The sequence below is a fragment of the Platalea leucorodia genome (assembly GCF_965183815.1).
Source record: "Platalea leucorodia genome assembly, contig: SUPER_19_unloc_1, whole genome shotgun sequence".
Classification (NCBI taxonomy): domain Eukaryota; kingdom Metazoa; phylum Chordata; class Aves; order Pelecaniformes; family Threskiornithidae; genus Platalea; species Platalea leucorodia.
This window is the reverse complement of record NW_028121461.1, coordinates 338,833-361,552: the sequence shown is the minus strand read 5'-3', so window position 1 is coordinate 361,552 and position 22,720 is coordinate 338,833. Positions and strand designations below refer to the sequence as shown.

Here is a 22,720-nt window from a genome sequence, read left to right as displayed (position 1 = left end):
TCAGCCAGGCAGGATCGCGCCTCAGCGTCCCGAGGGGGCCAGTCTCAGGCCCCAGGGGCTTGGCCTCCCCGTGCAGCAGGGCTGGGCTCCGACCCTGCAGCACGAGGCTACCGCCTCCCCAAAAGCCCCTGCTGCACACTGCCTTTTGGCTGCGAGAGTGAGCCAGGCTTTCCGCCGAGACCCGTCCCCACAGAAGGGGGGCTTCGCAAACCACGGGGCTCTTCTTCAGAAAACTTCTGTCGGCTTCCCCAGGCTGCTCCGCACCCCACTGACCGTGCTAGGCCACGTCCGTGCTACCAGCCCAACCTGATGCCCCGGGCACATGCCAGGCTTCGTACCTACTCGTCTGGCAGCAGCTCGGCCCCGCTGCCTCCCCTGCCAGCTGTTGGCCGGCCTCGTTCCCCAAGGAGCCTTGGGAGGGCCCTTGGCGTCTTCTCTCGGCGGCCTTTCTCCTCGCCATCTCTGGGCAAAGGCAGGCTCCCCGCTCCGCTCTTCCCCCTCAGCCCCAGCAGCGTGGCCTGCCCAGGCAAAAACAGCTCCGGCAGCAGCCCCACGCTGCCCCACAGCAGGAGCGCGCCTGCCCAGGGCAAGAGCCACACGGCAGCTGGGGGCTCCTTGCCCGCGCGCCACAGGGCTGTGCAGGCGGCCAGCTCTGACCTCACACTGGTGGCTCTGACATCACACTGGGGCTCCCCAGGGCGCAGCAGGGCGGGGAGAGCCGGTGGGCTCCCCTGGGGCAGCACGGCTGCCGCTCTCCTGGGCGGTGGGAGCACATGCCTCTGGGCCCGCCAAACCCTGCCACGCTCCTGTGCCGGGCGGCTGCCTGGCCTGTGCTGCCGGGCAGGGTTCCAGCTCTCCTGGGCACCCCCGGGAAACCAGAAAGCAGCCTGGAACGGGGGCTTTGCTCTCAACCCGTGGGGCAGCTGCTTCTGCCAGCATTTCTCCTTTCGGAACTCTTTTGTATGCCAAGAAGAAAAACCCAGTAAGAGGCAAGACGGGCTTGTACGAAAGGAGCGGATTTTCTACAAGCAGAACCCCATCGTTTTAAATTCCTACCCCTCCCCTCCTTTTCTAGAGCCAAGATCAGAGGATCCTGTGGGATTATTCTGCGTTCCTTCTGCCATTCCGGGTGGTTCCTTAGTGTGAAAAATAAATCCACGTCTGCTACTTCATCCCATTTACCCTCCCGCCTGCAAAGTACCATCAGTTGTACTATAGTAGTATATCTCAGAGTTCCATTCTTTGGCCATTTTGCCTGATCTTCGAGACTATACATTGGCCACCAATTGTTACCATATTCTAGAAGCTGTTTCCGAGTGAGAGGCTCCCCTCCCAATTTCCTCCAATGTTTCACGATACGTCCTAGGGGAGATCTTTTCCGAATCCCCCCTCCCGCAGCGGGCTTAGTGCCCGCCATAAAAGATACAGCAACACCAAACAGAGAAACAATAACTTGGCACAAAATAGTCAGAGGCATTCCCCAGAAGGGGACTCGAACCCCTAGATTACCTTCAGTGGGACTCCAACCCACCCCTTCGGCCAAAGGTTTCCAGACACAGGTGTCCTAGGGACTTGGGCCCCATAGGATCCAATCCTTCCCTTAGGTACCTTTACAGCCCAACCCTGCGAGGCCTTCGCCGCGCCTGACGGGCAGGCAACCGCCCTTTTAATCAGAAAAGGGATGCCTTTACCTTCCCAGGGGTCCTGCTCACAGCTCTTCGGTCCGGGCTTCGGAGGTTCTTCCCGAGAATCCCTCGGTGCCGGCTGGGGGTCCTGCGATCCCGCGGATCCGTCGAGATTCAGAAGCGGAGTCCCATCTGGGTCGCCCAAACTGTCACCGAAATGGGGAATCAGCCTCTTCACACCAACGTAGCATCGAGAAGCAGGCATTCTCTTTATTACGGCGCTGGATGCACGGGGGATGGTCCCACCTAAGGTGCCTACCGTCATACAAAGCTAATGGGACAATTGCCGTTTCTGCTTAGCTTTACAAACCATTTCCAGCAGCATGAGAACCCCCCCGAGCATCCTGGGATGCCCACTCCCCAGCCCCATCTCTCAGGAACCCCTTGGGAGCCTCCAGCACCCCGCAGGGAATGCTCCTGCCACCCTGACCCCCTCCCAATACTCCCTGCTGTTAGACAGCTGCCAGGAAGACGGGGTTCTAACCCTCCCCATCCCTGGAACCCTTTGGACGAGCTTTCCGACTGGCTGCCCGGGATGTCCTTAGCGCAGGCGGCGTTGTAGCCCAGGACACGATGCCCATGATAGCAACAGCGGGAGGGAACAGCCAAGTGTTGCACAATGCAGCACTGGGGGACCGAGGGGCCTCGAGTGTTACATGGTGGAGCCCATGACGGGAACAGCCCAAGGGCTGCAGAACCGCACAGCCTTTCTGGGAACCCCAGAGAGGGTGGTCCGTCAAGAGGAAAGACGGGTCAGGGTCGTCCCAATGCCAAGGGCAGAATAACCAGGGGCCAAGCGCTGGAAAATTCCCCGTCGACACTACTCAATGTGACACAAAAGGACCCCCGACAGAGAGCAGCCAGCTCTAGAGCGGGGACGTTGATGGGCCGAGGAACGGGGGGCTTTCCCACAGGCCGCTCAGACAGGCTCCCCACCCCCCTTTCACAGAAACTGGGGGGTCACCGACAAACCGACAGCCGGGATGCTGGGAAGGTGCTAGGCCAAACGGTTCCATCTGCTCCTGCGGCGCCGCCGTCGGGAAAGTAAGGGAGGAGCTCCCAGCCCCCGGCCCTGGCAGCCCCGAAGAGCTGTCCCAAGGCTCCTCGCTCGGCCCGCAGGCCGTGCCTGCAGTCGGCCCCGTTGCCACGGCAGCGGGCCGGAGGGGGCGGGGACAGAGAAGGGCGCTGCACTGGCTGGGGGCGGGCCCTGCCTGTCACTGCCTGGCGGGCGCCATTGGCTGAGAGGCCAGGAAGAGGGTGGGCGGGCTCCGGGGAGAGCTCCTGCAGAGCCCGCTCGGGGCCGGGTGGCCGTCTGCCTGTGGTAAACTGCAGCCGGGCCCCTCTGCCCGCCCTGGGCCGGTGCCGCTTGCGGAGCCTCCCGGGGTGGCGGGAGAAGGAGCGGTGCCAGGCTGGGCCTCTCCTCTCTGGAGTAAACCTTAGGAGTGCTTACTGCCTTCCTCAGGTTGCAGAAAAAATTAAGGAGAGGTCCTAACGGTTCCCGCACGCTCCCGCCCTCCCCCCAAAGGGCCTTCTTGCGCACCCCACTTTGGAGACAGAGCTTCTGCACCAATCTGAATTGCCACATCTTTTTTATTTTCTTGTTCCTTCCCCTTCTGCTGCTCTTTTCTGTATGCCCTTCTCTTTTTCCTCTGGCTTTAGTCGAGGCTTTCTGGTTTTGCCATCTTCCCGTGAACCTGCACTCGATAAATGCAGGTGTACGCTGGGTTTCCCCAGTTGCTCTTCACCAGAAGTTTGACACGTGCAAAGGCTCTGGGAAGCGGCGCGTTCTGGGAAGAAAAGCGGGAAAAGGAAGCGGGGGTGTTAGGAGCGACAATGCAATGAAGGTGTCCCTCCCTGCCAGCCCTGCCTCTGCTCAGGAACGAGCTCCTGAAAGTGGGTGGGAGCGGCTGTGGCAATCTGAGGCTCGCTGCTGGTACCGGGGCTGCTGGGGACACGGGAAGGGGGAAGGCAGCTGGCATCCTCTGCATGCCAGCCCTGCTGGGGCTCAGTCTCCCTCCCCTCTGCCCCTTCCCTCTGCTGCTTGCTCTGTGCTGGCAGAGAGGCCGGGGAGGTGCTCCTGTGCGGGGGGCGGCTGCTGTGCAACCCCACCAAGCTCCCGCTGTCTGCTCTGCCCGCTTTCCTCCTGGCAGGCGTGAGAGCACGGGGAGAGAAGGGGCACGCTGTGCTGGGAGGAGAGGACACTGTCCCTCGGCCCAGGGAGAAAGCATTCACGCTCTTCCTGCCATGGACTTGCAGGCAAACCTGGTTTGCTCCCCGGCACCTTGCCCCTGCGCGTGGCCCGTACCTTCAGAGGGAAGGTCTGAATGGTCTCCTTTGCCACGTTGTACGTGAACGTCCCAAGGAGAGTTTCCTCTTCTCCGTCCGCATCCACTCCCTCAGGGGCAAAGCACAAGGAGAGCAGCTCAGACTCGTCCCCACAAAGAGGGAACCTACGTGCTGGATCAGCCCTGCTATCTCCCCACCCTCTCCTGGGGCTCTAGCAGTAGGCTAGCACTCGCTGTGGTGGAGCTCAGGCTCGGCCTTGACTTCTGCTCAGGAACCCTGAGGTGCTTGTCCCAAGCAAGTCTCAAGAGGGATGAAACCCCTAGAGCCCTTGAAGTGTCCCGCTAGGGCACTGCAGTGCTCAGGAGAGAGCAGGACGCAAACCTCAGAGGACGCACAAAAGCAAGCAAGACCCTGCCATGGCTTTCCCCCAGGGCCAGATCCCCGCCAGAAGCGCCCAGCAGAGACTCACAAAGACAGCGACGTCTCTGGGGGCGCTGATGACGGTCCCAGATGGAGAGACTTCTTTGGAGATGTGCTGCACAGTGACGGCAGTCAGATGGACTCGTGCTGGCAACCTGATGACCACCTGGCCCTGATCCCCTTGTAAAGGCCAGCAGTTTCCTGGGGAAACATCCGGCTGCAAGCAGAACGCGAGAGCAAGGAAGAGTGAGAGAGTGTTGGGGCCAACACAGTGGCCCGCGTAGCTTGAAGCGTAGGCGCCGTTGTGTCCGTGGGGTCTATTTTGGCTTGAAAATGAGGCACGTGGGAGGAAATGGACAGAAGCAGGAGGCCTTCGTCCCTGCCTGACTGAAAGGGGGCTCTCAGGATTATGGGGCAGAGGAGACCAGCGGTTATGAAACCGTCCCAGTCAGAGCCTAGCAGAAACACCTCTCTGCCCAGTGGCTCTGCAGGGCACCCCCACCTCCCACCTGCCAGCCCCAAAAAGGCGCTGTTAGGGATGGGCGTGGAAACGGGGTCACCAGGGAGAAAGTCTTTCACCCAGCTGGGGCAGAGCACTGTGGGCGAGATGCAGCAGTTTGGCTCCGTTCAGCTCCATTCCCCTCCTGAGGGGAAGCGCTGATTGCTAGCAAGCCCAGCCCTGTGTGCGAGCTTTGCTTTCAGGAACCTGATCAACACTGTGGGCTTGAGCAGTGCCACTGGAGCGAGGGCAGAGCCCCTGAGGTCGGTCCCCAACTTCAGCGGGAGGCAGGAAACCTTCCCTGAGGCTACGATACCTGCAAAATAGTGTCGGGGGGGTTGGCAGTGCGAAAGAGCCATAAAAGCCCGCAGCCCCAATTCTCTTTGCAGATGTAGGTCTCGGAAGTTCTCTGCATGTCGATGGTGGCACCTGGAAGGGAGGGAGAGCAGGTGACGGGAAGAGGCCACATTCTAGGGGGACTCGGTGCTCAGACAGTATTTCTGATGCTGCCGGCCAGCTCCACGTCTGTCAGTCCTCTCCTCCTCCCCACGCCGCTGGGGGTGCCCAGCTGTGCAGGGGAATGACAGCAGCCACCGGCCTGGTGGTGACTGCTTCTCTCACAGCGCCAGGAGGAGAAGGTCTGAGGGTTCTGGGAGACAGCGGGCGCCCACGTGAATGACAGCACACCAAAACTGAGGGCTTGCGGCATGGGCAGCAAAGGATGGCCCAGCCGTTCCCTCTTCCAATGCAGTGGAGAGGAAGAGAGCCCTTCCAACAGCACAGGAACACGTGCGGGGGCAGCGGCGGAGGCACCCGTGCGCAGGCCCCCGTGCGGAGGCCGAGGGCAGGACTGGGAGGGAGTCTGAGAGAGCCACTGTGCCACAGCCTTGCTCTTGGACCCCATGAAGCATTGAAGCTCCCCCGCTTTGGAGAGCAGCGCCCGGAGCACAGGCTTCTTTGGGGAGTGCTGCAGACAAGCGCAGGGCAAGGAGATTGGGCTGCTTGTGTCCATACCAGAGCTTTTCAGGGCCCAGTCAGACATCTCGACGTAGACTTCCGAAGCCATCTGGGACTCTGCCTGGTTCACTTCCTGGGAACGCCATAAACGAACACAGAAAAGGACCACATCAGCAGGCACTTCAGCGTGGCTGCTAGCGCCGGCAGAGGCAAAGGGCCAGTGTCAGAAAGGCAAGGCAAGCCTCGTCCACAGAGCTGCAAGACTCTCTGCTGCTGATGTGAGCCACGAGGACTGAGGAAGAGAATCTGTGTCCACGGCCACGGCCATGGCCACGAGGTGGGTTGACGAGGGTCGCCACACCCTCATCCCCACCCTCCACGCTCTGCAGGTCAGCGGGGAGATGGGCTCGGGCCCTGCAAGCGACGGCTGGCCCCGTCAGCGTGCCTGGGTCTCATCCCTGCCTCAGGAGCCCAGCCAGAGGAGCCAGAGTGCCGGCGTGCCAAGGGAAGGCTCTCGGGAGTCCTCTGCTGCCTCAAGCAGCCTGCTTAAACTGGGCCTGGAGAAGGGCCTGTGCAGCGCAGAAGCTCACCCAGCAAGCCCCTGGGGCAAAGGCTGGCTTGCTGCAGTCAGCAGTCTGACCCCACCAACAAGCCCAAGGAGTGCTTTCTCGGGGGTTCTGCCCAGCCAAGCCTCCTTCCCCAAAACGCAGCATCACCTTTGCCCTGCTGATCTCCGCCCTCAGTTGAGCCACCTCCTCCAGCAGAAGCTGCATCATTTGTCTTTGCTCCGCCAACAAAACGCAAAAGTTCCTGCATGACAGGAAAGCAGATCTTGTCAGAGAGCGGCCAGTCCCCTCTGGGGAGCGTCTCAGCTCAGCAAGAAGGAGAGACACGTGTGCTTCCCCTGCTTTGCTCTCCCTTGGGAGCCTCCAGCACCCCGCAGGGAATGCTCCTGCCACCCTGACCCCCTCCCAATACTCCCTGCTGTTAGACAGCTGCCAGGAAGACGGGGTTCTAACCCTCCCCATCCCTGGAACCCTTTGGACGAGCTTTCCGACTGGCTGCCCGGGATGTCCTTAGCGCAGGCGGCGTTGTAGCCCAGGACACGATGCCCATGATAGCAACAGCGGGAGGGAACAGCCAAGTGTTGCACAATGCAGCACTGGGGGACCGAGGGGCCTCGAGTGTTACATGGTGGAGCCCATGACGGGAACAGCCCAAGGGCTGCAGAACCGCACAGCCTTTCTGGGAACCCCAGAGAGGGTGGTCCGTCAAGAGGAAAGACGGGTCAGGGTCGTCCCAATGCCAAGGGCAGAATAACCAGGGGCCAAGCGCTGGAAAATTCCCCGTCGACACTACTCAATGTGACACAAAAGGACCCCCGACAGAGAGCAGCCAGCTCTAGAGCGGGGACGTTGATGGGCCGAGGAACGGGGGGCTTTCCCACAGGCCGCTCAGACAGGCTCCCCACCCCCCTTTCACAGAAACTGGGGGGTCACCGACAAACCGACAGCCGGGATGCTGGGAAGGTGCTAGGCCAAACGGTTCCATCTGCTCCTGCGGCGCCGCCGTCGGGAAAGTAAGGGAGGAGCTCCCAGCCCCCGGCCCTGGCAGCCCCGAAGAGCTGCCCCAAGGCTCCTCGCTCGGCCCGCAGGCCGTGCCTGCAGTCGGCCCCGTTGCCACGGCAGCGGGCCGGAGGGGGCGGGGACAGAGAAGGGCGCTGCACTGGCTGGGGGCGGGCCCTGCCTGTCACTGCCTGGCGGGCGCCATTGGCTGAGAGGCCAGGAAGAGGGTGGGCGGGCTCCGGGGAGAGCTCCTGCAGAGCCCGCTCGGGGCCGGGTGGCCGTCTGCCTGTGGTAAACTGCAGCCGGGCCCCTCTGCCCGGCCTGGGCAGGTGCCGCTTGCGGAGCCTCCCGGGGTGGCGGGAGAAGGAGCGGTGCCAGGCTGGGCCTCTCCTCTCTGGAGTAAACCTTAGGAGTGCTTACTGCCTTCCTCAGGTTGCAGAAAAAATTAAGGAGAGGTCCTAACGGTTCCCGCACGCTCCCGCCCTCCCCCCAAAGGGCCTTCTTGCACACCCCACTTTGGAGACAGAGCTTCTGCACCAATCTGAATTGCCACATCTTTTTTATTTTCTTGTTCCTTCCCCTTCTGCTGCTCTTTTCTGTATGCCTTTCTCTTTTTCCTCTGGCTTTAGTCGAGGCTTTCTGGTTTTGCCATCTTCCCGTGAACCTGCACTCGATAAATGCAGGTGTACGCTGGGTTTCCCCAGTTGCTCTTCACCAGAAGTTTGACACGTGCAAAGGCTCTGGGAAGCGGCGCGTTCTGGGAAGAAAAGCGGGAAAAGGAAGCGGGGCTGTTAGGAGCGACAATGCAATGAAGGTGCCTCCCCCTGCCAGCCCTGCTCCTGCTCAGGAACGAGCTCCTGAAAGTGGGTGGGAGCGGCTGTGGCAATCTGAGGCTCGCTGCTGGTACCGGGGCTGCTGGGGACACGGGAAGGGGGAAGGCAGCTGGCATCCTCTGCATGCCAGCCCTGCTGGGGCTCAGTCTCCCTCCCCTCTGCCCCTTCCCTCTGCTGCTTGCTCTGTGCTGGCAGAGAGGCCGGGGAGGTGCTCCTGTGCGGGGGGCGGCTGCTGTGCAACCCCACCAAGCTCCCGCTGTCTGCTCTGCCCGCTTTCCTCCTGGCAGGCGTGAGAGCACGGGGAGAGAAGGGGCACGCTGTGCTGGGAGGAGAGGACACTGTCCCTCGGCCCAGGGAGAAAGCATTCACGCTCTTCCTGCCATGGACTTGCAGGCAAACCTGGTTTGCTCCCCGGCACCTTGCCCCTGCGCGTGGCCCGTACCTTCAGAGGGAAGGTCTGAATGGTCTCCTTTGCCACGTTGTACGTGAACGTCCCAAGGAGAGTTTCCTCTTCTCCGTCCGCATCCACTCCCTCAGGGGCAAAGCACAAGGAGAGCAGCTCAGACTCGTCCCCACAAAGAGGGAACCTACGTGCTGGATCAGCCCTGCTATCTCCCCACCCTCTCCTGGGGCTCTAGCAGTAGGCTAGCACTCGCTGTGGTGGAGCTCAGGCTCGGCCTTGACTTCTGCTCAGGAACCCTGAGGTGCTTGTCCCAAACAAGTCTCAAGAGGGATGAAACCCCTAGAGCCCTTGAAGTGTCCCGCTAGGGCACTGCAGTGCTCAGGAGAGAGCAGGACGCAAACCTCAGAGGACGCACAAAAGCAAGCAAGACCCTGCCATGGCTTTCCCCCAGGGCCAGATCCCCGCCAGAAGCGCCCAGCAGAGACTCACAAAGACAGCGACGTCTCTGGGGGCGCTGATGACGGTCCCAGATGGAGAGACTTCTTTGGAGATGTGCTGCACAGTGACGGCAGTCAGATGGACTCGTGCTGGCAACCTGATGACCACCTGGCCCTGATCCCCTTGTAAAGGCCAGCAGTTTCCTGGGGAAACATCCGGCTGCAAGCAGAACGCGAGAGCAAGGAAGAGTGAGAGAGTGTTGGGGCCAACACAGTGGGCCGCGTAGCTTGAAGCGTAGGCGCCGTTGTGTCCGTGGGGTCTATTTTGGCTTGAAAATGAGGCGCGTGGGAGGAAATGGACAGAAGCAGGAGGCCTTCGTCCCTGCCTGACTGAAAGGGGGCTCTCAGGATTATGGGGCAGAGGAGACCAGCGGTTATGAAACCGTCCCAGTCAGAGCCTAGCAGAAACACCTCTCTGCCCAGTGGCTCTGCAGGGCACCCCCACCTCCCGCCTGCCAGCCCCAAAAAGGCGCTGTTAGGGATGGGCGTGGAAACGGGGTCACCAGGGAGAAAGTCTTTCACCCAGCTGGGGCAGAGCACTGTGGGCGAGATGCAGCAGTTTGGCTCCGTTCAGCTCCATTCCCCTCCTGAGGGGAAGCGCTGATTGCTAGCAAGCCCAGCCCTGTGTGCGAGCTTTGCTTTCAGGAACCTGATCAACACTGTGGGCTTGAGCAGTGCCACTGGAGCGAGGGCAGAGCCCCTGAGGTCGGTCCCCAACTTCAGCGGGAGGCAGGAAACCTTCCCTGAGGCTACGATACCTGCAAAATAGTGTCGGGGGGGTTGGCAGTGCGAAAGAGCCATAAAAGCCCGCAGCCCCAATTCTCTTTGCAGATGTAGGTCTCGGAAGTTCTCTGCATGTCGATGGTGGCACCTGGAAGGGAGGGAGAGCAGGTGACGGGAAGAGGCCACATTCTAGGGGGACTCGGTGCTCAGACAGTATTTCTGATGCTGCCGGCCAGCTCCACGTCTGTCAGTCCTCTCCTCCTCCCCACGCCGCTGGGGGTGCCCAGCTGTGCAGGGGAATGACAGCAGCCACCGGCCTGGTGGTGACTGCTTCTCTCACAGCGCCAGGAGGAGAAGGTCTGAGGGTTCTGGGAGACAGCGGGCGCCCACGTGAATGACAGCACACCAAAACTGAGGGCTTGCGGCATGGGCAGCAAAGGGTGGCCCAGCCGTTCCCTCTTCCAATGCAGTGGAGAGGAAGAGAGCCCTTCCAACAGCACAGGAACACGTGCGGGGGCAGCGGCGGAGGCACCCGTGCGCAGGCCCCCGTGCGGAGGCCGAGGGCAGGACTGGGAGGGAGTCTGAGAGAGCCACTGTGCCACAGCCTTGCTCTTGGACCCCATGAAGCATTGAAGCTCCCCCACTTTGGAGAGCAGCGCCCGGAGCACAGGCTTCTTTGGGGAGTGCTGCAGACAAGCGCAGGGCAAGGAGATTGGGCTGCTTGTGTCCATACCAGAGCTTTTCAGGGCCCAGTCAGACATCTCGACGTAGACTTCCGAAGCCATCTGGGACTCTGCCTGGTTCACTTCCTGGGAACGCCATAAACGAACACAGAAAAGGACCACATCAGCAGGCACTTCAGCGTGGCTGCTAGCGCCGGCAGAGGCAAAGGGCCAGTGTCAGAAAGGCAAGGCAAGCCTCGTCCACAGAGCTGCAAGACTCTCTGCTGCTGATGTGAGCCACGAGGACTGAGGAAGAGAATCTGTGTCCACGGCCACGGCCATGGCCACGAGGTGGGTTGACGAGGGTCGCCACACCCTCATCCCCACCCTCCACGCTCTGCAGGTCAGCGGGGAGATGGGCTCGGGCCCTGCAAGCGACGGCTGGCCCCGTCAGCGTGCCTGGGTCTCCTCCCTGCCTCAGGAGCCCAGCCAGAGGAGCCAGAGTGCCGGCGTGCCAAGGGAAGGCTCTCGGGAGTCCTCTGCTGCCTCAAGCAGCCTGCTTAAACTGGGCCTGGAGAAGGGCCTGTGCAGCGCAGAAGCTCACCCAGCAAGCCCCTGGGGCAAAGGCTGGCTTGCTGCCGTCAGCAGTCTGACCCCACCAACAAGCCCAAGGAGTGCTTTCTCGGGGGTTCTGCCCAGCCAAGCCTCCTTCCCCAAAACGCAGCATCACCTTTGCCCTGCTGATCTCCGCCCTCAGTTGAGCCACCTCCTCCAGCAGAAGCTGCATCATTTGTCTTTGCTCCGCCAACAAAACGCAAAAGTTCCTGCATGACAGGAAAGCAGATCTTGTCAGAGAGCGGCCAGTCCCCTCTGGGGAGCGTCTCAGCTCAGCAAGAAGGAGAGACACGTGTGCTTCCCCTGCTTTGCGAGCGCTTCCCTTCCACACCAGTTTGAGCAGAAGGCAAAGGCAGGTAGGAGGTATGGGAGCCCTGGCTGTTAGCAAAACGAGTGCAGGTAGCACGAGGTCGGCTGACGCTTCTGCACAGAACTAATGCCAGCTCAGGAAACGTCTCTTACCGCAGGGTCTTCAGGTCTTCTGCAGACACAAGTGCCGGCGCCTGAAAGGGAAAAACGCTCGGTTCGAGCATCCGCTACCAGAGCCGCCGGGGCTTCCCAGGAGAGGCTTCCCTAGGAAGACTCGGCACAAGCTGCTGCTTCTTTGGGTCACCCTGCGTGGCAGCAGGAGAGCCCGTGATTTATCCAGCCGCTCTCAGCGATGCTCTGTTGCGAGAGGTGCCTGTGCCACAGGAGTCACCGACCTCCAGCAGTCCCTTTGGCTGCATTGTCCACGCTGACAGTGAGGTCCCGCAGTAAACAGCAGCTGCAATTCACATCATCAAGAGAGAGTTATTTTACTGGGGTCGCTAGCGATGCCTGCAGTCGCGTTGTCTCCGGCCTGTTGCCTTAGGGGTGGGGCAGCAGGTGAGCTGAGGAGGTGGGGAACGCGGGGTGCGGAGAGAGGACGCGCCTCTGCCCGGAAGCCATCGGCCCAGGCTTGAGGGGACTGCGCAGCCGTGAGCCTCAGGTGTGCTCAGTGCCCCAGAGCTATTCCCCGCTTCCCCTCGCTGCTTCAGGGAGCCCCGAGACCAGGCTGCATGGGCTAGGAGAGGTACGTACCTCCCCATGGGTCCCCCTGCACGGCCCCTCCCCTCTGGGAATGCCCAGTTCAGGCTTGGAAGTAGCTACGCCCTTCTCTCGCGGACTTGCAGACGAAGCAAGCCATGTGGTCCAGTGGCCAGAGCAGCAGCATGGCTGGGAGACTCCCAGTCTTACTGGCAGGCCAAAAGGCAGGCCCAGTCCGGGACGTACTCGGGAAGCGCTTGGGCCATGGGAGCTTCCGCCCATACTGGCCCAAAAGGAAAGCTGGCCAGCGGAAAGCTGGCATGCAGCACAGCCTGGCTGTCGCTCTCAGGTGTCTGCTCATGCAAACTCACCAAGAGCCACGGGGAGCAACAAGAAGACGACTTGGAAGATCCTCTTCTTCTGCAGGGCCACCTTTTGCCTGAAAAAGAGGGACTCCTGTCGAAAGGGTTAAAAACCACAAGAGCAAGAAAGATGTGGTAAATACCTTAGTCTCTTCATTAGCTCAGAAGACACCCTGGTGTGATTTAAGGGTGTTGTGAATGCCTTACAGTTTGATGTGATTTAGGGAGTAGCTAGAAGAATAGTTATAAGATAAGAGGGGGCTCCGGGATAATCTCGTTACAGACAACTCGGCCTTGGGAGAACAGATGCACGGAACCATGAAGATAGGAAGAAACAGAAGAATGGCAACAGTAGTCTTGAAGGACAACGTCTACGTGATCCTAGGACTGCGTTTGCGCAGAAGCAAGGGTCAATCGGCGAGCACAGTGAAGAAGGCGGGCAGGAGTAGCCTGAGTGGCGGCCCTTGCCAGAGGACGGGCCGTCCCAGCAGCAGCGAGAGAGGCCAGCACAGCTGGGCTGCTCCCAGCGGGCCCCCCCTCTCCTTTCCCCATCCTTTGCTTTACAGGCCTGCAGTGGGAGCAAGCTGGCAGCAGCAGACCCCCCGCCTCGGGAAGCCCACCCGGCAGCACAGCCCGATTCTCAGCCCGTCCCTCCCTGCTCCCTGGCCCCTGGCCCCACCCTGCCCCGCGGCAGACACCTCCCAGTGGCCGTTCGGGGAGGGGGCACGGGCTGCTGTCCCCCCCCACCGCCCCCTCCACCTCTTCCCTGGGCACTCCCAGGTCTCCCGACCCCTCTCTGCCCCGCACAGCTGCTCCCATCAGCCAGGCAGGATCGCGCCTCAGCGTCCCGAGGGGGCCAGTCTCAGGCCCCAGGGGCTTGGCCTCCCCGTGCAGCAGGGCTGGGCTCCGACCCTGCAGCACGAGGCTACCGCCTCCCCAAAAGCCCCTGCTGCACACTGCCTTTTGGCTGCGAGAGTGAGCCAGGCTTTCCGCCGAGACCCGTCCCCACAGAAGGGGGGCTTCGCAAACCACGGGGCTCTTCTTCAGAAAACTTCTGTCGGCTTCCCCAGGCTGCTCCGCACCCCACTGACCGTGCTAGGCCACGTCCGTGCTACCAGCCCAACCTGATGCCCCGGGCACATGCCAGGCTTCGTACCTACTCGTCTGGCAGCAGCTCGGCCCCGCTGCCTCCCCTGCCGGCTGTTGGCCGGCCTCGTTCCCCAAGGAGCCTTGGGAGGGCCCTTGGCGTCTTCTCTCGGCGGCCTTTCTCCTCGCCATCTCTGGGCAAAGGCAGGCTCCCCGCTCCGCTCTTCCCCCTCAGCCCCAGCAGCGTGGCCTGCCCAGGCAAAAACAGCTCCGGCAGCAGCCCCACGCTGCCCCACAGCAGGAGCGCGCCTGCCCAGGGCAAGAGCCACACGGCAGCTGGGGGCTCCTTGCCCGCGCGCCACAGGGCTGTGCGGGCGGCCAGCTCTGACCTCACACTGGTGGCTCTGACATCACACTGGGGCTCCCCAGGGCGCAGCAGGGCGGGGAGAGCCGGTGGGCTCCCCTGGGGCAGCACGGCTGCCGCTCTCCTGGGCGGTGGGAGCACATGCCTCTGGGCCCGCCAAACCCTGCCACGCTCCTGTGCCGGGCGGCTGCCTGGCCTGTGCTGCCGGGCAGGGTTCCAGCTCTCCTGGGCACCCCCGGGAAACCAGAAAGCAGCCTGGAACGGGGGCTTTGCTCTCAACCCGTGGGGCAGCTGCTTCTGCCAGCATTTCTCCTTTCGGAACTCTTTTGTATGCCAAGAAGAAAAACCCAGTAAGAGGCAAGATGGGCTTGTACGAAAGGAGCGGATTTTCTACAAGCAGAACCCCATCGTTTTAAATTCCTACCCCTCCCCTCCTTTTCTAGAGCCAAGATCAGAGGATCCTGTGGGATTATTCTGCATTCCTTCTGCCATTCCGGGTGGTTCCTTAGTGTGAAAAATAAATCCACGTCTGCTACTTCATCCCATTTACCCTCCCGCCTGCAAAGTACCATCAGTTGTACTATAGTAGTATATCTCAGAGTTCCATTCTTTGGCCATTTTGCCTGATCTTCGAGACTATACATTGGCCACCAATTGTTACCATATTCTAGAAGCTGTTTCCGAGTGAGAGGCTCCCCTCCCAATTTCCTCCAATGTTTCACGATACGTCCTAGGGGAGATCTTTTCCGAATCCCCCCTCCCGCAGCGGGCTTAGTGCCCGCCATAAAAGATACAGCAACACCAAACAGAGAAACAATAACTTGGCACAAAATAGTCAGAGGCATTCCCCAGAAGGGGACTCGAACCCCTAGATTACCTTCAGTGGGACTCCAACCCACCCCTTCGGCCAAAGGTTTCCAGACACAGGTGTCCTAGGGACTTGGGCCCCATAGGATCCAATCCTTCCCTTAGGTACCTTTACAGCCCAACCCTGCGAGGCCTTCGCCGCGCCTGACGGGCAGGCAACCGCCCTTTTAATCAGAAAAGGGATGCCTTTACCTTCCCAGGGGTCCTGCTCAGAGCTCTTCGGTCCGGGCTTCGGAGGTTCTTCCCGAGAATCCCTCGGTGCCGGCTGGGGGTCCTGCGATCCCGCGGATCCGTCGAGATTCAGAAGCGGAGTCCCATCTGGGTCGCCCAAACTGTCACCGAAATGGGGAATCAGCCTCTTCACACCAACGTAGCATCGAGAAGCAGGCATTCTCTTTATTACGGCGCTGGATGCACGGGGGATGGTCCCACCTAAGGTGCCTACCGTCATACAAAGCTAATGGGACAATTGCCGTTTCTGCTTAGCTTTACAAACCATTTCCAGCAGCATGAGAACCCCCCCGAGCATCCTGGGATGCCCACTCCCCAGCCCCATCTCTCAGGAACCCCTTGGGAGCCTCCAGCACCCCGCAGGGAATGCTCCTGCCACCCTGACCCCCTCCCAATACTCCCTGCTGTTAGACAGCTGCCAGGAAGACGGGGTTCTAACCCTCCCCATCCCTGGAACCCTTTGGACGAGCTTTCCGACTGGCTGCCCGGGATGTCCTTAGCGCAGGCGGCGTTGTAGCCCAGGACACGATGCCCATGATAGCAACAGCGGGAGGGAACAGCCAAGTGTTGCACAATGCAGCACTGGGGGACCGAGGGGCCTCGAGTGTTACATGGTGGAGCCCATGACGGGAACAGCCCAAGGGCTGCAGAACCGCACAGCCTTTCTGGGAACCCCAGAGAGGGTGGTCCGTCAAGAGGAAAGACGGGTCAGGGTCGTCCCAATGCCAAGGGCAGAATAACCAGGGGCCAAGCGCTGGAAAATTCCCCGTCGACACTACTCAATGTGACACAAAAGGACCCCCGACAGAGAGCAGCCAGCTCTAGAGCGGGGACGTTGATGGGCCGAGGAACGGGGGGCTTTCCCACAGGCCGCTCAGACAGGCTCCCCACCCCCCTTTCACAGAAACTGGGGGGTCACCGACAAACCGACAGCCGGGATGCTGGGAAGGTGCTAGGCCAAACGGTTCCATCTGCTCCTGCGGCGCCGCCGTCGGGAAAGTAAGGGAGGAGCTCCCAGCCCCCGGCCCTGGCAGCCCCGAAGAGCTGTCCCAAGGCTCCTCGCTCGGCCCGCAGGCCGTGCCTGCAGTCGGCCCCGTTGCCACGGCAGCGGGCCGGAGGGGGCGGGGACAGAGAAGGGCGCTGCACTGGCTGGGGGCGGGCCCTGCCTGTCACTGCCTGGCGGGCGCCATTGGCTGAGAGGCCAGGAAGAGGGTGGGCGGGCTCCGGGGAGAGCTCCTGCAGAGCCCGCTCGGGGCCGGGTGGCCGTCTGCCTGTGGTAAACTGCAGCCGGGCCCCTCTGCCCGCCCTGGGCCGGTGCCGCTTGCGGAGCCTCCCGGGGTGGCGGGAGAAGGAGCGGTGCCAGGCTGGGCCTCTCCTCTCTGGAGTAAACCTCAGGAGTGCTTACTGCCTTCCTCAGGTTGCAGAAAAAATTAAGGAGAGGTCCTAACGGTTCCCGCACGCTCCCGCCCTCCCCCCAAAGGGCCTTCTTGCGCACCCCACTTTGGAGACAGAGCTTCTGCACCAATCTGAATTGCCACATCTTTTTTATTTTCTTGTTCCTTCCCCTTCTGCTGCTCTTTTCTGTATGCCCTTCTCTTTTTCCTCTGGCTTTAGTCGAGGCTTTCTGGTTTTGCCATCTTCCCGTGAACCTGCACTCGATAAATGCAGGTGTACGCTGGGTTTCCCCAGTTGCTCTTCACCAGAAGTTTGACACGTGCAAAGGCTCTGGGAAGCGGCGCGTTCTGGGAAGAAAAGCGGGAAAAGGAAGCGGGGGTGTTAGGAGCGACAATGCAATGAAGGTGCCTCCCCCTGCCAGCCCTGCTCCTGCTCAGGAACGAGCTCCTGCAAGTGGGTGGGAGCGGCTGTGGCAATCTGAGGCTCGCTGCTGGTACCGGGGCTGCTGGGGACACGGGAAGGGGGAAGGCAGCTGGCATCCTCTGCATGCCAGCCCTGCTGGGGCTCAGTCTCCCTCCCCTCTGCCCCTTCCCTCTGCTGCTTGCTCTGTGCTGGCAGAGAGGCCGGGGAGGTGCTCCTGTGTGGGGGGCGGCTGCTGTGCAACCCCACCAAGCTCCCGCTGTCTGCTCTGCCCGCTTTCCTCCTGGCAGGCGTGAGAGCACGGGGAGAGAAGGGGCACGCTGTGCTGGGAGGAGAGGACACTGTCCCTCGGCCCAGGGAGAAAGCATTCATGCTCTTCCTGCCATGGACTTGCAGGCAAACCTGGTTTGCTCCCTGGCACCTTGCCCCTGCGCGTGGCCCGTACCTTCAGAGGGAAGGTCTGAATGGTCTCCTTTGCCACGTTGTACGTGAACGTCCCAAGGAGAGTTTCCTCTTCTCCGTCCGCATCCACTCCCTCAGGGGCAAAGCACAAGGAGAGCAGCTCAGACTCGTCCCCACAAAGAGGGAACCTACGTGCTGGATCAGCCCTGCTATCTCCCCACCCTCTCCTGGGGCTCTAGCAGTAGGCTAGCACTCGCTGTGGTGGAGCTCAGGCTCGGCCTTGACTTCTGCTCAGGAACCCTGAGGTGCTTGTCCCAAGCAAGTCTCAAGAGGGATGAAACCCCTAGAGCCCTTGAAGTGTCCCGCTAGGGCACTGCAGTGCTCAGGAGAGAGCAGGACGCAAACCTCAGAGGACGCACAAAAGCAAGCAAGACCCTGCCATGGCTTTCCCCCAGGGCCAGATCCCCGCCAGAAGCGCCCAGCAGAGACTCACAAAGACAGCGACGTCTCTGGGGGCGCTGATGACGGTCCCAGATGGAGAGACTTCTTTGGAGATGTGCTGCACAGTGACGGCAGTCAGATGGACTCGTGCTGGCAACCTGATGACCACCTGGCCCTGATCCCCTTGTAAAGGCCAGCAGTTTCCTGGGGAAACATCCGGCTGCAAGCAGAACGCGAGAGCAAGGAAGAGTGAGAGAGTGTTGGGGCCAACACAGTGGCCCGCGTAGCTTGAAGCGTAGGCGCCGTTGTTTCCTTGGGGTCTATTTTGGCTTGAAAATGAGGCACGTGGGAGGAAATGGACAGAAGCAGGAGGCCTTCGTCCCTGCCTGACTGAAAGGGGGCTCTCAGGATTATGGGGCAGAGGAGACCAGCGGTTATGAAACCGTCCCAGTCAGAGCCTAGCAGAAACACCTCTCTGCCCAGTGGCTCTGCAGGGCACCCCCACCTCCCGCCTGCCAGCCCCAAAAAGGCGCTGTTAGGGATGGGCATGGAAACGGGGTCACCAGGGAGAAAGTCTTTCACCCAGCTGGGGCAGAGCACTGTGGGCGAGATGCAGCAGTTTGGCTCCGTTCAGCTCCATTCCCCTCCTGAGGGGAAGCGCTGATTGCTAGCAAGCCCAGCCCTGTGTGCGAGCTTTGCTTTCAGGAACCTGATCAACACTGTGGGCTTGAGCAGTGCCACTGGAGCGAGGGCAGAGCCCCTGAGGTCGGTCCCCAACTTCAGCGGGAGGCAGGAAACCTTCCCTGAGGAGTTCTGCTACGATACCTGCAAAATAGTGTCGGGGGGGTTGGCAGTGCGAAAGAGCCATAAAAGCCTGCAGCCCCAATTCTCTTTGCAGATGTAGGTCTCGGAAGTTCTCTGCATGTCGATGGTGGCACCTGGAAGGGAGGGAGAGCAGGTGACGGGAAGAGGCCACATTCTAGGGGGACTCGGTGCTCAGACAGTATTTCTGATGCTGCCGGCCAGCTCCACGTCTGTCAGTCCTCTCCTCCTCCCCACGCCGCTGGGGGTGCCCAGCTGTGCAGGGGAATGACAGCAGCCACCGGCCTGGTGGTGACTGCTTCTCTCACAGCGCCAGGAGGAGAAGGTCTGAGGGTTCTGGGAGACAGCGGGCGCCCACGTGAATGACAGCACACCAAAACTGAGGGCTTGCGGCATGGGCAGCAAAGGGTGGCCCAGCCGTTCCCTCTTCCAATGCAGTGGAGAGGAAGAGAGCCCTTCCAACAGCACAGGAACACGTGCGGGGGCAGCGGCGGAGGCACCCGTGCGCAGGCCCCCGTGCGGAGGCCGAGGGCAGGACTGGGAGGGAGTCTGAGAGAGCCACTGTGCCACAGCCTTGCTCTTGGACCCCATGAAGCATTGAAGCTCCCCCACTTTGGAGAGCAGCGCCCGGAGCACAGGCTTCTTTGGGGAGTGCTGCAGACAAGCGCAGGGCAAGGAGATTGGGCTGCTTGTGTCCATACCAGAGCTTTTCAGGGCCCAGTCAGACATCTCGACGTAGACTTCCGAAGCCATCTGGGACACTGCCTGGTTCACTTCCTGGGAACGCCATAAACGAACACAGAAAAGGACCACATCAGCAGGCACTTCAGCGTGGCTGCTAGCGCCGGCAGAGGCAAAGGGCCAGTGTCAGAAAGGCAAGGCAAGCCTCGTCCACAGAGCTGCAAGACTCTCTGCTGCTGATGTGAGCCACGAGGACTGAGGAAGAGAATCTGTGTCCACGGCCACGGCCATGGCCACGAGGTGGGTTGACGAGGGTCGCCACACCCTCATCCCCACCCTCCACGCTCTGCAGGTCAGCGGGGAGATGGGCTCGGGCCCTGCAAGCGACGGCTGGCCCCGTCAGCGTGCCTGGGTCTCATCCCTGCCTCAGGAGCCCAGCCAGAGGAGCCAGAGTGCCGGCGTGCCAAGGGAAGGCTCTCGGGAGTCCTCTGCTGCCTCAAGCAGCCTGCTTAAACTGGGCCTGGAGAAGGGCCTGTGCAGCGCAGAAGCTCACCCAGCAAGCCCCTGGGGCAAAGGCTGGCTTGCTGCAGTCAGCAGTCTGACCCCACCAACAAGCCCAAGGAGTGCTTTCTCGGGGGTTCTGCCCAGCCAAGCCTCCTTCCCCAAAACGCAGCATCACCTTTGCCCTGCTGATCTCCGCCCTCAGTTGAGCCACCTCCTCCAGCAGAAGCTGCATCATTTGTCTTTGCTCCGCCAACAAAACGCAAAAGTTCCTGCATGACAGGAAAGCAGATCTTGTCAGAGAGCGGCCAGTCCCCTCTGGGGAGCGTCTCAGCTCAGCAAGAAGGAGAGACACGTGTGCTTCCCCTGCTTTGCGAGCGCTTTCCTTCCACACCAGTTTGAGCAGAAGGCAAAGGCAGGTAGGAGGTACGGGAGCCCTGGCTGTTAGCAAAACGAGTGCAGGTAGCACGAGGTCGGCTGACGCTTCTGCACAGAACCAATGCCAGCTCAGGAAACGTCTCTTACCGCAGGGTCTTCAGGTCTTCTGCAGACACAAGTGCCGGCGCCTGAAAGGGAAAAACGCTCGGTTCGAGCATCCGCTACCAGAGCCGCCGGGGCTTCCCAGGAGAGGCTTCCCTAGGAAGACTCGGCACAAGCTGCTGCTTCTTTGGGTCACCCTGCGTGGCAGCAGGAGAGCCCGTGATTTATCCAGCCGCTCTCAGCGATGCTCTGTTGCGAGAGGTGCCTGTGCCACAGGAGTCACCGACCTCCAGCAGTCCCTTTGGCTGCATTGTCCACGCTGACAGTGAGGTCCCGCAGTAAACAGCAGCTGCAATTCACATCATCAAGAGAGAGTTATTTTACTGGGGTCGCTAGCGATGCCTGCAGTCGCGTTGTCTCCGGCCTGTTGCCTTAGGGGTGGGGCAGCAGGTGAGCTGAGGAGGTGGGGAACGCGGGGTGCGGAGAGAGGACGCGCCTCTGCCCGGAAGCCATCGGCCCAGGCTTGAGGGGACTGCGCAGCCGTGAGCCTCAGGTGTGCTCAGTGCCCCAGAGCTATTCCCCGCTTCCCCTCGCTGCTTCAGGGAGCCCCGAGACCAGGCTGCATGGGCTAGGAGAGGTACGTACCTCCCCATGGGTCCCCCTGCACGGCCCCTCCCCTCTGGGAATGCCCAGTTCAGGCTTGGAAGTAGCTACGCCCTTCTCTCGCGGACTTGCAGACGAAGCAAGCCATGTGGTCCAGTGGCCAGAGCAGCAGCATGGCTGGGAGACTCCCAGTCTTACTGGCAGGCCAAAAGGCAGGCCCAGTCCGGGACGTACTCGGGAAGCGCTTGGGCCATGGGAGTTTCCGCCCATACTGGCCCAAAAGGAAAGCTGGCCAGCGGAAAGCTGGCATGCAGCACAGCCTGGCTGTCGCTCTCAGGTGTCTGCTCATGCAAACTCACCAAGAGCCACGGGGAGCAACAAGAAGACGACTTGGAAGATCCTCTTCTTCTGCAGGGCCACCTTTTGCCTGAAAAAGAGGGACTCCTGTCGAAAGGGTTAAAAACCACAAGAGCAAGAAAGATGTGGTAAATACCTTAGTCTCTTCATTAGCTCAGAAGACACCCTGGTGTGATTTAAGGGTGTTGTGAATGCCTTACAGTTTGATGTGATTTAGGGAGTAGCTAGAAGAACAGTTATAAGATAAGAGGGGGCTCCGGGATAATCTCGTTACAGACAACTCGGCCTTGGGAGAACAGATGCACGGAACCATGAAGATAGGAAGAAACAGAAGAATGGCAACAGTAGTCTTGAAGGACAACGTCTACGTGATCCTAGGACTGCGTTTGCGCAGAAGCAAGGGTCAATCGGCGAGCACAGTGAAGAAGGCGGGCAGGAGTAGCCTGAGTGGCGGCCCTTGCCAGAGGACGGGCCAGCACAGCTGGGCTGCTCCCAGCGGGCCCCCCCCCTCCTTTCCCCATCCTTTGCTTTACAGGCCTGCAGTGGGAGCAAGCTGGCAGCAGCAGACCCCCCGCCTCGGGAAGCCCACCCGGCAGCACAGCCCGATTCTCAGCCCGTCCCTCCCTGCTCCCTGGCCCCTGGCCCCACCCTGCCCCGCGGCAGACACCTCCCAGTGGCCGTTCGGGGAGGGGGCACGGGCTGCTGTCCCCCCCCACCGCCCCCTCCACCTCTTCCCCGGGCACTCCCAGGTCTCCCGACCCCTCTCTGCCCCGCACAGCTGCTCCCATCAGCCAGGCAGGATCGCGCCTCAGCGTCCCGAGGGGGCCAGTCTCAGGCCCCAGGGGCTTGGCCTCCCCGTGCAGCAGGGCTGGGCTCCGACCCTGCAGCACGAGGCTACCGCCTCCCCAAAAGCCCCTGCTGCACACTGCCTTTTGGCTGCGAGAGTGAGCCAGGCTTTCCGCCGAGACCCGTCCCCACAGAAGGGGGGCGTCGCAAGCCACGGGGCTCTTCTTCAGAAAACTTCTGTCGGCTTCCCCAGGCTGCTCCGCACCCCACTGACCGTGCTAGGCCACGTCCGTGCTACCAGCCCAACCTGATGCCCCGGGCACATGCCAGGCTTCGTACCTACTCGTCTGGCAGCGGCTCGGCCCCGCTGCCTCCCCTGCCGGCTGTTGGCCGGCCTCGTTCCCCAAGGAGCCTTGGGAGGGCCCTTGGCGTCTTCTCTCGGGGGCCTTTCTCCTCGCCATCTCTGGGCAAAGGCAGGCTCCCCGCTCCGCTCTTCCCCCTCAGCCCCAGCAGCGTGGCCTGCCCAGGCAAAAACAGCTCCGGCAGCAGCCCCACGCTGCCCCACAGCAGGAGCGCGCCTGCCCAGGGCAAGAGCCACACGGCAGCTGGGGGCTCCTTGCCCGCGCGCCACAGGGCTGTGCGGGCGGCCAGCTCTGACCTCACACTGGTGGCTCTGACATCACACTGGGGCTCCCCAGGGCGCAGCAGGGCGGGGAGAGCCGGTGGGCTCCCCTGGGGCAGCACGGCTGCCGCTCTCCTGGGCGGTGGG

At 61.5% G+C, this 22,720-nt stretch overlaps 1 protein-coding gene across 1 annotated transcript in view; it reads right to left on the bottom strand.

The window, feature by feature from the left end:
* Positions 1-8,037: 8,037 nt before the first annotated feature.
* The window catches only part of LOC309599222 (sperm-associated antigen 4 protein-like), a gene marked incomplete at both ends in the record, with an annotated part of 124,427 nt that continues 109,744 nt past the window's right edge, over positions 8,038-22,720 (bottom strand). Inside the window, 6 exons of the mRNA XM_082338046.1 lie at positions 8,038-8,169; positions 8,688-8,777; positions 9,138-9,305; positions 9,904-10,016; positions 10,602-10,677; positions 11,261-11,354. Of these exons, the coding sequence (XP_082194172.1) occupies positions 8,038-8,169; positions 8,688-8,777; positions 9,138-9,305; positions 9,904-10,016; positions 10,602-10,677; positions 11,261-11,354 (673 nt within the window). The remainder of the gene's footprint in view (positions 8,170-8,687; positions 8,778-9,137; positions 9,306-9,903; positions 10,017-10,601; positions 10,678-11,260; positions 11,355-22,720) is intronic.